This window comes from Ursus americanus, chromosome 5 (assembly GCF_024610735.1).
Source record: "Ursus americanus isolate L20-20 chromosome 5, mUrsAme1.1.p, whole genome shotgun sequence".
In the NCBI taxonomy this organism is placed as follows: Eukaryota; Metazoa; Chordata; class Mammalia; order Carnivora; family Ursidae; genus Ursus; species Ursus americanus.
In genome coordinates this window covers 79,390,991-79,405,000 of record NC_142131.1, presented here as the reverse complement: position 1 = coordinate 79,405,000, position 14,010 = coordinate 79,390,991, and the positions used below count along the sequence as shown (strand labels likewise).

At 52.9% G+C, this 14,010-nt stretch overlaps 1 protein-coding gene and 1 non-coding gene across 2 annotated transcripts; both read right to left on the bottom strand.

Moving 5' to 3' along the window:
* Positions 1-1,428: 1,428 nt before the first annotated feature.
* TRNAT-UGU (transfer RNA threonine (anticodon UGU)) lies at positions 1,429-1,501 on the bottom strand. The gene has a single exon. It is a non-coding gene; the product is annotated as a tRNA-Thr (tRNA).
* A 2,297-nt stretch (positions 1,502-3,798) lies between these two features.
* On the bottom strand, positions 3,799-13,658 carry TRIM7 (tripartite motif containing 7). The gene is made up of 8 exons (XM_045779089.2): positions 11,967-13,658; positions 10,930-11,025; positions 9,419-9,649; positions 8,548-8,570; positions 8,137-8,252; positions 7,611-7,646; positions 5,663-6,200; positions 3,799-5,188 (listed from the first exon to the last, which is right to left on the bottom strand). Exons 1-7 carry the CDS (start codon positions 12,705-12,707, stop codon positions 5,689-5,691), a joined length of 1,755 nt encoding a protein of 584 aa, XP_045635045.2. The 5' UTR covers positions 12,708-13,658; the 3' UTR covers positions 3,799-5,188; positions 5,663-5,688.
* Between the last annotated feature and the right edge of the window lie 352 nt (positions 13,659-14,010).

Sequence of the window (14,010 nt, the reverse complement as noted above, 5' to 3'; positions counted from 1 at the left end):
ATTTTTCCACTGCCATTCCACGATCCGGCTCAGCCCTCTGCGTTGACCGCTCCATTCGCTGCTCCTCTCCGCCTTTTCCTTGGAGAACAAGATGCTAACCGGCATCTTCCTCAATCGGCATTGTCCTCGCCTCCTTTCGCGCGCACAAAGTGTTGGATGGGCTCTGTGCTGGGCCACCGTGTGTCCTCGCGCTCCTGGTTTACTACCGCCTCGGTGTTGTAAGCATTTGCTTCTCTTCTCTATGGAATTATATAAGAAAAGTGCGAACGTCCACAATTGGTAACACCTGCCCTAAAGCTTATAACTGCCACAATTGTTTCGTTTTTTTTAACCATTTAGTTTTTCTTTTAAACAATAAAAACACACAATTAATATATGCTAACCTTTTATTTATTTATGCTGTTCAAGGAAGTATACAAAATTAAATTAAATCCCCAGAGAACAATGCGGGTGCTGCCCGATAGGCAGAGCCAGGCTCGCGGGGGGGGGGGGGGGCGGGTTGGGGCACCCTCCCGCCACGGCCTTTGCACGCACGACCCAACCAGACGGCCTTGGCTCAGGCAGAAGCGCGACCCTGACCTGCCGCGCCATCCCAGCCCGCAGAAGCCCTCTCTCCAGCCCTTTCTTCGAAGAGTCCCCTTGCTGACTCCTGGCAGCTATCTAGCGCCGTTCGGGTTTCGAAAACAACCCGGGCCCGGTGCACCAAAGTGGAGAAAACCACTCGCGGAAACCTGGGTAGACGCCGGAGGAGATGAATGTAGTATTTGGGGAGAGTGTTGAATGGGGGCCACATGCCTTCGCACCCACCTGGTCCCATCCAAAGAGCCAAGACTGCATCAAGACCCGAACAGACACGCCCGGGATAGGCCAGGAGGGCACCTGTACCCTCTGGCACCTGCGCGTCCCGGACTCCGAGGATCCATCGACCCCTATGTGCCTGCCCTACTGCACGACCACCTCACTATAGAACCTAGATTGTGGGGACCAACGGCGTGCTAAGCGGGGGCTTAAACCTAGTCCCCCTCCCGACTAAAACAGATTCCCAGGATGCGTTGTGGGGAGGTGGCCGTAGACTGGTGGTCCCCACTAAACGAAAAAGACAGAGATGAGGACTTGGCCCTGGCCTGAGTGGGGTGAGAAAAGGGAAACGGAAATATCTACCACAGACTTCCCGAGAGCACGCGAAGGATGCGAGGGGCCGCTTTGGAGAAGTTGCACGGAGCCAGCGGAGCCTGTGATCGTAAGGCCACAGACGGAGAGGGTCTGGCTCTTGGACAAATAAGGCCACTTCTGGTCAGCGGGTATCTGAGGAGCGAAGAACAGTCAGTTCCACCTAGGGCCTGGCCTTCCAGGAGGGCGGAAATTCGTGTCGGCTCACGCATCTTACGCTTTTCCACCTTTCAGGAAGGGGTGAAAAAAAACTAAGGTAGGCCCCAGCGAGATTTGAACTCGCGACCCCTGGTTTACAAGACCAGTGCTCTAACCCCTGAGCTATGGAGCCAACCACGACTTCGCCCTCTGCGCAAGAGCAGTTGACACCGCCGCCGTCCGCCGCGCAGCCGCAAAGAACAACAAGGAGGAATTAAGCAATGAGAGGCGAGCCGGGGCCTTTCGGCCGAAGAGGACCCAATCTCGCTGCCGCCGTCTCACCGGCGACGTCAATAAGTATCAATGCCGGCAGGCCAAGCCGCAAATCCTAAGAGAGAGCCCCGCAGAAAGAGGGTAGACGGTGAGCTCCCGCGAGCTGCGAGGAATAGGGTGAGGGCACGACGCTACGCAGGCAGGGGCGGGGCCTCCAGTGGGCGGAGCTTAGAAGGGCCCGGGGTCTTCCGGGGGCTTAAGGGTCAGGGGCAAAGACCCGTTGGCTAGAGAGTTTCAAGGCTTGCTGTGTATGAGAATGAGGGTCCGAAGTCAGGGCTGCGAGGGAGGAGTTAGGGGAAGGGTGTCAATAGGCCTGTCCTGAAGGAATCCAGGTACAGGCTAGTGAGGTGCGCTGTCAGTGGGCAGTAAGAGATCTTGGGAGGGAGGCGGAGAGAGGGTGTTGAAGAAATCAGAAGGTCCCGGCGTGAGGAGGTGTTGGACGGAGAAGGACTGGGTCAAGGCTGGGGGTCCCTAGCCCGTGCCGCACCTTTAGGCAAGTTAGAAAAAGGCAACCCTTAGGGCCCGCCTTAACTCTTATGGTACTGGTTCCCTAAGAGCCCCTAAAGGTCCAGGGGGTAGGGGGCATGGAGAGGGTGAGGGCCCAGGTGAGGGACGATCAGAAAGTGGCGGCTGCCCAATATACGGAAGCAGCCCAAGTGTCCATCATTGATGAATAGATAAAGAAGTGGCATATATACACAATGGAATGGTATTCAGCCATAAAAAAGGATGAAATCTTGCCATTTGCAAGGACATGGATAGAGCTAGAGAGAATAATGCTAAAGAACATAAGTGAGAAAAACAAATACCATACAATTTCACTCATGTGAAATTTAAGAAACAAAACAAATGAGAAAAAGGAAAAAAAATGAGAGAGACAAATCAAGAAATAGACTCTTAACTATAGAGAACAAACAGATGGTTACCAGAGGGGAGGGTTGGGAAGAGGGGTTAAATGGCGGATGGGGATTAAGGAGTGCACCTGTCGTGATGAGCACAGGGTGATGTACAAAAGTGTTGAATCATTCTATTGTACACCTGAAGCTAATAAAACACTGTATACTAGGGGTGCCTGGGTGGTGCAGTCGGTAAGAGTCGGCCTTCGGCTCAGGGCATGATCCCGGTGTTCTGTGATCAAGCCGCACATCAGGCTTCTCTGCTAGGAGCCTGCTTCTTCCTCTCCCACTCCCCCTGCTTGTGTTCCCTCTCTCACTGGCTGTCTCTCTCTGTCAAATAAATAAAATCTTAAAAAAAAAAAAAACCACTGTATGCTAGCTCACTGGAATTAAAATAAAGACTTAAGATAAAACTTAAAAAAAGAAAGTGGTGGCTGTAAGTGGTGGACCTTGACCTGGTGGCCCAACCTACCCCATGGTTCCTGCAAGGTCAGGTGACTAGTGTCCCTACGTGCCCTCCAGTCTGCATGCTGAGGAGCCATGTGAGTGTCTGTTTTTCAGGGAAATGGCTCATGCAACTCAAGGATCTGGGACTCATGGGTGGGATCAGAAGGAGCCAAGTTAAGCCCTCATTGCTTTCAGCGACCCAAACATCTCACAGATCTTAGGATGCCCAAAGGATGGGAGAGAAAAATGCACACAATCACACAACCCCTCACACCAGCATTGGGACATCCAAAGTCACTATACTGCCCTGGTGACCAAAAGAGAACATCTCTTACCCTCGATGTGTGATTGTTACTGTAACTGTTGTTACATTTCTTCAGATACATAAATGTCTACTTAGTTATTCTGCAAACACACATACTCTGGTAGATACACAATCACATTCAGAAACACAAAAGCTGGAAATAACACACAGACGGCCACCCCTGCAGTCCTCAGACCTGACCCTACAGGCATCTCCACCAGACACCCACCTTCTGTGACCTGTAATATGTGTTGCAGCATACTTCAGCACAGTTGTTACATGACTGTAACTGTGATACTCAATTCAAAACCCATACAAGCCCGGGTAACATTTGGGCTTGATGATAACATTAGCCAATTTAACTAGCAAGTGGATGTTAGAAATGGGTTTTCTTTGTGGAAATTAGTGGTATTCAAATACATGCACTGGCTTCTAAAGCTACTGTCCATGTATGAACCCCACATAGGATTCACCCTCTGGAATGATACGATGATACTGTAGGCTGGACTCTTTTTTTTTTTTTTTAAGATTTATTTATTGGAGAGAGAGAGAGAGCACGAGCTGAGGGGGCGGGGTTGTGCAGAGGGAGAAGGAGAGAGAGAATCTTAGGCAGGCTCCACGCCCAGCGCAGAGCCCCACACGGGGCTGGATCTCACACTGGAGATCATGACCTGAGCTGAAATCAAGAGCCAGACGCTTAACCGACTAAGCCACCCCTGTAGGCTGGACTCTTATATGATCCTGTCCCCAGCCCATAAGCCACTGGATTCTGATTACCTGGTGCTGTGTCCACTGGGTCTGCCTCTAGAACAGTATCATGCCTGCCCTGTAAGACCCTTGTATGCAAAGTGTGCTTGAAGCATCTCAGGGATAGAACACAGAAACTCCATGACACCTGCAGACCATTCAATTGTCACTGTCCCTACATGCCAACATATCTATCTAAACCTGTGTAGGACAGAATAAGTCTGAGACTGGCTTTCATCTAGCCAGGTAACCAGGTAGTGGGGGAGGAAACCTATGTCCCTGACCTAAATATGGGGTGGCTAATATTTAACAACAAATGAAAAATAGGGTATTACCAAATTGACCTAGGTCTATTTGCAATGCCTAAACCCTATGCACACGCTGTAAATGCCCTCCCCAAAATCCACACACACCCCTGCCCCCTCAATCTGAGATATAAGCACATGTGCACACATTCCTCACACACTTAAACACACCGGCTCACCCAGTCTAGCAGAACCCTTTGCTCCTATTGTGCTCTTGCACTCAGACTGGGGAAGTCAAGAATGAGCTAAGCTACCCTAGAAATGAGCTCAATCAGCACTTCCATCTCCTCATCCCCTTTCCCTGGGAAGCACTAAGCAGGGAACAGCCCAACACCCCCTCCCAGAAGCCCACCCAAACAGAAGCTGGGGAACAATTAGCCAAGGGAGTAACACCCCACCAGGGCATAGGCTGAGCAGACCTTGTCACCAGGCTGCTGTTGGCATCATTTGGAAAATTCCAGAAAGGGTATGTCAGAGGCATGTTTGTGCTCTGTGCAGTCCCATGCTGATGTTAGTTGCGTCTATACAATTGTAAGTGCTGTTTTGTGTTTCAAAATTCCATCACCTTTGGTCTCCTTACTTAAGGGAGACTCTACTTTGGCATTTGAAAGGGGTTTTGGCATCTGTGAGAACACATGGCTGTCACTGTGGCTGAGAATGGACACATCGTTCTGTATCATCAGGTTAAGTGGTTTTGGAAGGTAGCCTGGGCTTTCCTCTCATGTCCAGGTCAAGAATCTCCTTCCAGTTCTGGCCCAGGCTGTTCTCTGAGCTGAGCGAACACTGCTCCTTCCTGAGTAGAGACCTCAGGCCAGCTGGATCCAGGTGTCTGAAGGCGGAGTTGACAGCTGACAAGAAGGGAGAGCAGAAGTGATCATGAACCTGGCAGTCTGGGCCCGAACCTGTCCCAGGCACGGAGGACAGCACTGGGTTTGCTGTTGGTCCACACAACCAAAGGCCCTGCTAAGTCCAGGCAGGAAGCCCCAGCGACGGGAAGCACCTCTGTGGGTAGCGGGGCTCCCATCCTCACCCACCTGCACTTCCTCACAGCTCAGGCCAGATCCACCTGCTGACAACAGGCAGAGGACAGGCCCCAGGGGTCCAAAGCATCGGTTCCCCTGCTCAGTTGACCGCAGAACCCTTTTCCACAATCGCCCATTCTGCTGGCTCCAATGTTGAGGTCTGCAGGAGCCCCTCTAAGGCTGCCCAGGCTGAGTCTGGGGGTGGGGGAGGCCCAAAGTAACCAGGAGCCTCCGACAGAGGGCAACATTGCTTACCGCGGGCAGCCCGCACAAGGAGGAATGCACCCTTGACTGACTCACCCTCTTTGGGAGGCGGACGAGGCCTCTCAGGGCCAGATTCGCAAGTAGGTGCCGGTGGAGCAAACGGAGAAAAGGGGGAACACGCGCTCGTGGAAGTTGACGCGGAAGGTGTAGAGGTGACGCATGTCCTCCGCGGCGTAGAAGGACACGGCCCCAACCTCTAGATCCAGGGCCACCCGCACGCGCGACAGGTGGCCACAGCTGAGGGGCGTCCGTTCAGGGCTGGTCACCGCCCAGTACTTCCCGCTGTTGAGCTGCAGCGCCCAGACGCCCTCCTCTGGGGTGAAGGGCGTGAGGCCCTTGCGGCGCACGCTCTCCCGAGCCACACCGAAGGCCCAGCCGTCCTTGGAGCCCACTTCCACCTCCCAGTGGTGCCGCCCGGAGGAGAAGCCGCAGGACGCCAGGACTCGCGTGTTGGTATCAAAGCGGCGTGCGTGGCACGGCAGGTCCTGGGCCCGCTGTCCCAGGCGCACGCTCTTCAGATCAAGAGAAAGGATGAGGCGGGGGTTGGCAGTGTCCGGGTCCAAGGTCAGCTCCACTGAAGGCAGAGACAGGGAGAGACGTCCCATGCAAGCCCCTTGCTCAGCGCTCCCCGGTTACTTCTCCTCCACCCCCCCCCCACCCCAAGTACGTGGGGAAGTCAAATAGATGGAATGTAGGGACCTAATTTGGATCCCAATTCAAACAGATCCGAGAACCCAATTTAAAAGACAACTGGGGAATTTTGAACACTAGATATTGGAAGGAACCCTTAACTTTTCTAATTGTGACTATGGTTTTGTGGTTATGTGGTTTCTTTTAAGTCTATCTTTAGAGATCACATACTAATATTTATGGAAATAACTTATTTGTGACTTGCTGCCAGTGGGAAGAAGTGGGTAAGGGTGTTTAGGAAAAATATTAGCTGAAGGTGTGTGATGAAAACATAATATTCATTATGATCGTCTCTCTACTTTATGTTTAAAATTTTCATAATAAAAACAAAATATGCACACTTGTCCTAAGTACTATCTTCCAGGACTGTTGTCAGCCCCGGGAATCCCACAGTTCAGTATCCCTGTCCTCCTGCAGCTTCCTTTCTGGGGGGAAGGGGAGGAGAGACAATAAAAGATAAACATGGATAGTAAGAGGAATCAGGAGAGAAGGCTGTAATTTCAACCAGAGTGTCCAGGGAAGGAGAAAAGGCCTCACTGCAAAATTCAGCAAAGACATAAAGGAAGTGAGGATGCCAGATATGCAGCTGTCTGGAGGAAGCATATATCAGGCTGAGGCCCAGCAAATGCAGTGTAAATGCCCTGAGGTGGGTGTGTGCTCGGTGCATTTCCAGAGCAGCAAGGAGGGCTTGTTGTGTCTGCACAGAGTAAGCCAGGGGGAGTGTGTGCAGTGAGGGCATATCCCTAAGCCTGGAAGACCACAGTGAGGATGTGGAGAGGGGCTGTCCCAGGACTCTGAGCAGAGGAGAGGCATGATCTGACTCAGCTGGTTTAGATTCTTCCAAGGTAAATACTCACTTAGCTTGTTCAGTCATCAGCAGCAGGAATATGTGCCCTCTCCTCCCCTCCCCTGCCCTCCTGGGGGGTTGGATCCCATTTACCCCAGAGCTCTGCAGTAGTAAGAACCACCTCCCTTCCTGTCTTTGGTCTCCTCCTGCTTTCCCTGACCCCTGCACACAACCCCTGTCCCCAGGAGAGGTCTCTGTCTGTCTGGGACAAGGGGAGAGAGCCTTGTCCAGGTGAGTGACCCACAATTTATAGGCCTACAGGTCCCACTGCAGCCTGAGGGAACCAGAACTGGGGAGGCAAGGATGAGGAAGCAGACAGCAGAAGGCAGAGGTAGGCAGGCAGAAGGAACCAACCATGCACAAAGCCCAGAGAAATAGTCATGGTCAGGGAGTGGATTCTCCACATGGCCAAATAATGGGAACTCACGATCACGACAACCATCATACCTTTCTCCTCCTTCTCCAGCTCTCCCCGAAGATCCTCTGAGGAGGAGAAACAGAGCAGTATATGCATAAATGACTCGGGAGGTTGTCTATCTGGCAATGACAGTGATACCACGTCCTCTGACGTTTATAGTCCCACTGGCTCACTCACTCCCTAGATACCCAGAGGCTGAGAGGTGATGTGCAGACACTAGGTCACGTGTGGAGGGTGGGGAAAGGCAGTATCCTAGCTCTATCTCTCCAGCTTCCCCCTCTTTTTCCTGAGCTGGTCTGAGCTGAGCTCTTCTTCCTCATCCCTCCTTTTGCCCCTAATACTCCTCTACCTTGACTGTCCCTGGGGGAATCTTTGGGCTGGGGAGGTGGGAGTGGGGACTGTTGCTGAATGGATTTGCTACCACCATGTCCCTGCACCAATCTGGCCTTGACACACCCTAGCTCCTATTTTATCACATAGCTTTTGGACAGGCACATCCTTGGGAGCCCAAGGCCACCAGCACTTCATGGCCCAGCCCCAAGCACAGGCCCCTACCTTTGAACTTCTTAAGCAGCCCCTTTAAGACAAAGGTCTTGAGGGAAACATTCCAGACTTTATTCTTCATCTCAGAAGAGACTGTGGTTGGCTTGGGACCAGGCACATTGCTGCATCTGCAGGACAAAGACCCTGAGGAAGGCCCACAAACATTATCATAGTCCCAGTGGGCTGAGACAATTAGGATGGCAAGATCCTCTTGGTGGGAAGAGGTGAAGAAAGGAGAAGCTGATCTTGCACCAGAATATCCACAGCCAGGCAGGTGGACATTTGCCTTAGAAGGTACACAGGGAAGGCAGTGTGAGAGTTGGGAGGTGAGAGGTCAGGGGTAAGGAAATGAAGAGAGACACCTCAGTGGAAAAGGAGAAGAGCCAGCTTGGAGAGGCCTAAGGAACTCTTAGGTCCACTCACCTGTTTAGTGTGTTTTTGAATTCCTGGAAAGAAAGATGAAAGAAAACCAACTCAGCATCAGGTAACCTCCAGCCACCTTTGAAAAAATAAAACTGGCCTCTTGTCCTGCTTCCAGAGGAATAAGCAATAAGGTGTACCACCCCTATCACCTGCATGGGCCCAGATGGCAATGGCTTCCTGCTGTGGCTGATTACTGGGTATCTCATCACGTCCCTTTCCACAGCTTTGCAAATGCTCCCTTCATTACAGAGTTATCACTGGAACCATGTGCTGGGATCCAGTGTTGCCTCTGCTCTCGACACCACCCCAGATAAGTCATAGCCCTTAGGCAATGACTGGCCACTCAGACCAGCATCTTTTTTTTTTAATGTTTTTTTATTATATTATGTTAGTCACCATACAGTATATCCCTCAGACCAGCATCTTTTAAATGACCATGCTTGACCCATTGTGACTTGTGAAGTTTATTTGTGGATTGTGACTATTTATTTTTCAAAGGAAATAGAGTAGAAAATGTCAAAATGCATCACATGTACTAAAGATAAGTATTATTTTCTGAGACTTTTGTCATAAGGCTTATATATGCCTTGTATATGGCTCTTTGGAACTCCTTTCTGTCTGCTAGATTGGATACTGCCCAATTCATGAATCGTTGAGTAAAGCCAGGAAGATCTTTATTGTGGCTCGAGATCAAGAAAGTTTTACCACATCTTTTTATATCTTTAACCCCAGGAGAATCGGGCAGTTTTCTCCAGTCCCTTCTGCTTGAGTATGTGATTCTACTAAACTCACAGAATCTGACTTTGTTCTCACTTGCCATTTGTGATGCCTTAGGAGAAATGAGTCATACCTCTGGCCAATCCAGACTCACCTGGAGAAAGTCAAGGTCAGGCTTTTGAGATGTCTCCTGGATCTGGCTGCTGAGCTTGGAGAGCTGGGTGATCTCACCCCCAAGCTGAGCTATGTTCTCATTCTGCTTCTGTGTCACCTCTCGGGACAGCTCCTCCAGGCGGCCCAAGAGCCGGCCCTCCTGCTCCACCAGGAAGGCCCGCAGTGCTTGGAACTCTGCACCCACCTTCTCTCGCTCTGCTGCCATCTGCTTCTGTTTCAGGACAGGAGAAGTTGGAGAGGGAATGGGAAATCAGGATGTAGCATTTGGACAGTAGCCTCTGAGCCATCCCATGGGACAGAATTCCATCCACCTCACTGTTCAGGGTTCAGAGGCTCACCTACACATACCCACCACGCACATCCTCTAGTTTAAATGTCCCAACTCTGAGCACACAGCAGCTTCAACACAGGCTCTCGAGTCCCCTGTCACAAATGTGCTCTCCCACCAACCTAGGGCAACTTCAAACTTGCCCCAGAACCACTTTGGGCTACAGCTGCCTCATTTGAAAAGTAGGAAGAATAAATTAGTGCCTTCCAGAGCCACTGTAAGGACTAAACTGAGGTGACTTCTCCCCACCCCCAAAATACATTTATTTCAAGTTAAAAACAAGACAAGAGGCCCAAAATGGAGTCACCCATGCTAAGTCCCCCATCAGGAAACAGACTTAATTACATTGTCAGTTTTCCCAGAAATAGAATTTTAAGCCAGCCAATCAGGAATCACCTGATCAGCATTAGTTAAGTAACAGCCTGATAAAGCCCTACCCTCCCCAACAGGGAAAGTAACTTTGCAATAACCAATCTGCTTTTTGGCCTAGTATAAATTCCTTGTTCGTGCTCCCTTCTGCCTATAAAATCTTTTGCCTTGTATAGCTTTTCAGAGGTTTTCTTTAATTTTATTTATTTGTCAGAGAGAGACAGCAAGCACAAGCAGGGGGACCAGCAGGCAGAAATGCAGGCTGCCCAACATGGGCTCCATCCCAGGACCCTGGGATCATGACCTGAACCGAAGGCAGACGCTTAGCTGACTGAGCCACCCAGGCGCTCTGTCAGAGTTCTTGTCTATCTGCTAGATGGGGTGCTGCCCAATTCATGAATCGCTGAATAAAGCCAATAACATCTGCAAATTTTACTCAGCTAAATGTTCTCTCTTAACATTTGTCACCCCTCCAATTTTCACTCTTTCCTTTACTTCTTTTTTTTTTTTTTAAGATTTTATTTATTTATTCGACACAGAGAGAGACAGCCAGTGAGGGAACACAAGCAGAGTGAGCGGGAGAGGAAGAAGCAGGAGCTTCCAGCAAAGGAGCCCGATGTGGGGCTCGATCCCAGGACCCCAGGATCATGCCCTAGCCAAAGGCAGATGCTCAACGACTGAGCCACCCAGGCGCCCCCTACTTCTTTTTAAAGAATGTACGCACAGGGTCAGGATGGTGGGTGGTCCCTCTGTTGTCACCCAAAGAGGGCCCACCTGGAGGGTGCCCAGCTCACCAGCAGCTCTTTGCTCTCCTTCTCTTCAGTGGACCGAAACACCTCATAGTCCTCCAGATCCTTCTTCAAGACTTTCAGCCTGGACTCCAGCAGCTCCTGCAGGAGGGTGAGAAGGGAGACGTTATGGGAAGAGGACTCTGGAAACCCCAACTTGTGCCTCCCTGGAGCCATCCAGGAAAAAGTGAAGACCCTCTTCATTGAAGAGGTGGAGGCAGGGTTGAAGCTGTGTCTGGACATCGGGATGACTGCAACCTGCACAGGCACACATAGTGGCACAGGGCAACTGAAGGGTGACTCCTAAGGCCCCAAGGTCTCACTTCCCCAAGACCATCTATACACAATCCAAGCTGAAATGCAGCCCTGTAGGAGCCCAACCCACGTAGTTTTCCCTCTGGTTTCCTCCTTACCATCAGAAAGCCGTCTAGGTGGGAGGGCTGACACGGAATAAGGAGTAAAGAAAGACCGGGGGCTGTGTGCCTGAAACCTCTGTGCACACCCAGAAAGGAGGCAGGGAAGAGAATGCCCCAGATCTCTGCTTTGACACAACCCAAGACAGCTTTTGGTGCTCGACTCAACCCAGGAGTCACCCACTGCCTTACCGCAACTTCTTGGGAAGGTCGTCCCCCTCAGCCCTAGGACGCAAGGACATAGCAGAGCGCCACGCCCAGGGAAAGGGCTGAGAGTGCGGGCAGAGGAAGCGTGGGTGCGACCGAGACACTGCTAGAAACCAGGGACAGACAGACAGAAAACCGCGTAGTCTGTGGAGGTCTCGCGAGGGCGGTCCAGTAGGGAGCCCAGAGGGAACCTCGAGGTGGGTGGGAGGGTGGTACTAGTGGTGTGGCGGTGACACAGCGAGAGCCGCACTCAGTCCCAGAGCCAGTGCTGGGTAGCATGGCAAAGGAAAAGAGGCAGGGTCTCACCTGGACCTCCTGCCTGCCTGCCTGCCAGCCAGCGGTCTGCACAGCGTGCGCGGGAAGACAGAACCCGAGCTGGGTCCTGGGGATCTGCTCTGGGGTGGGGGGGGGAGGGGCGCTCACCTTAGCTTCCTGCACAGCCTCGTCCAGCGGCAACACTGCGTGCTCCCGGTGCTCGCGGGCGCGGTCGCACACTACGCAAATGGCGCGTCCGTCGTCCTGGCAGTACAGTTTGAGCGGTTCGCCATGCTGGACGCATCCCGCCACCGCCGCCTCCGCCGGCCGGCGCTCCCCTAGCGCGGCCGCAGGCAGACTGAAGCGCCGCAGCAGCGTGGCCACCGAGGCCAGCTGCCGGTTGGGCCGCAGCTGGCCAGGACGCACGGGCTCTCGGCACTGTGGGCAGGGCAGCGGACAAGGCAGCGCGCGGGACACGCCGGGGCGCTCCCAGCAGCGTGCGATACAGGAACGGCAGAAACTGTGACCGCACTCGACGGACACCGGCTCGCGGAAGAGCTCCAGGCATATAGAGCAAGTGGTCTCGCCCTGCAGCTCGGCAGCCAGCGCCAGCGCTTCTGCCCCGGCGCCGGGGTCAGTCCGCGGGCCCACCGCCGCCATGAGCTCCCTCGGCGCACCTAAGCCGGGCGGTGCTGGGGAAGTCGAGGGGCCCGACGGTACGCGGCTCCGAGTGGGGAGGCCCGATGCGGCCTCCGAGCACCCACTGGGAGAGGAAGGGCGGGGCTGAAGCCGGGCTGGCGGAGACTGGAGCTGAGAGCTTGCCGGGCCGGGAAAGGAGACAGGAGTGAGCGCGTTGTGGGCGGGCCAGACCTCACTTCTCGGTCGGATCCGAGTGCGGGCCAGCGCCATGTGCCCCCGCTCTGGGCCGCTCAGACACTGGCTTGGGTTGGTCTGCGGCCTCCTCGGTCCCCTGGCGCCCTCTCTCCGTCGCCCCCTCCCCCCACCTCGCCCAGCCCCACCGCAAGCCTCTCTAGGACACCCCCAGCCTGACCTAGTCAGCCGTGGAAACGGGCCTGGACAGGTGGGCGCACACGCCCAGCTGGGCGCCACTCCCGATTGCCGCCCGAGTCCGACCTAGCACGGCCGGGCCAAGGGCCTAGCGCCCGGTCCACAGTGTCAGGTTCCCGGAGTGCAGGTTTGTCCCGGCCTGGGGCTGAGCTAAATTTAGTGTCTGGAACATGGCTCTTGCCCCCACCCCCAAGCGTGGCTTGTATCCACTTCTGTGGCTACTTTTCCCACCGTTGTTTTCCCCCTTGTTTATTCTTTCTTTAATTTTTGGCTTTGAACAAATAATACATTTACAATAAATTTTCCCACTCTGATGTCCACCAAAATAACCCAACCCTCTCCTGTCCCTCCGGAACTGCCAGGAATATTTGCTTCCACCACCATTTCTCATTCCCAGAGGCCACTCAGGGCAGGTGTTAGACACCACCCTCCTCACAAAACACTTTTGACCTCAGCAATTCTAACCCAAAGGCAAAGCCTCACTTCACCTGCCCTTTCCTCTGATGCTTCCTCCTTGCTGACACTCTTTCCTGGTGAGTTCCAGAATGCTGTAGTCCCTGGCTCTCCTACCTTTTTTTGGCCTCCCCTGTGGTTTCCTCCTCCTCTTCCTGCACTTGCTCGGTTCTTGGACCTCTGTCTATACTCACTCCTGATCTCTTCCACTTTCTTCTTCCTGATGCCACAGTACACATCCCCACCCAGTATCCCCTACTATGCCTGGCTCCCACATCCAACTCCTGTGTTCTAAGGGATATCACACACTCACCATATCCACAACTGTACTTCGAATCTACCCCTCCACCTGTTCCTTCCAGAGCCTACCCCACCCCACCCCCATTTTACAGCAACTCCATCCCTCCAGGCGCTCAGGCCAAACTGGGGAGTCCTCTGTGACTTCCAAGAGGAAAACATTGTACATGCTCCACCCTCAGTCCCCTGTGTGTCCTCACTCTCTCATGCCCTCCACTGCACCACCCCCAGTGATCTCATGATCACAACAGTTCTCTCCCCTTCTGTCACACTGCCCTACCCGGTTTTCTCCACCCAGCTGTGAGAACAGTCCTGTTGAAATTTAAGTCAGATCAGTTATAAGTTCTCCTCTGCTTACACCCTCCATTGGCTCCCACTGCTCCAAGTTAAAGTT

What these genes read in the sequence shown, in the direction of transcription:
- TRIM7 (XM_045779089.2), bottom strand. Translation starts at nt 12,707, where the DNA reads ATGGCGCTGGCCCGCACTCGGATCCGACCGAGAAGTGAGGTCTGGCCC. An exon ending in CTGACCTTGACTTTCTCCAG is followed by an intron (nt 8,571 to 9,418) that starts GTGAGTCTGGAT and finishes CTTTCTTTCCAG; the next exon opens with GAATTCAAAAACACACTAAA. An exon ending in GCTGGAGAAGGAGGAGAAAG is followed by an intron (nt 6,201 to 7,610) that starts GTATGATGGTTG and finishes CTCTGCCTTCAG; the next exon opens with TGGAGCTGACCTTGGACCCG.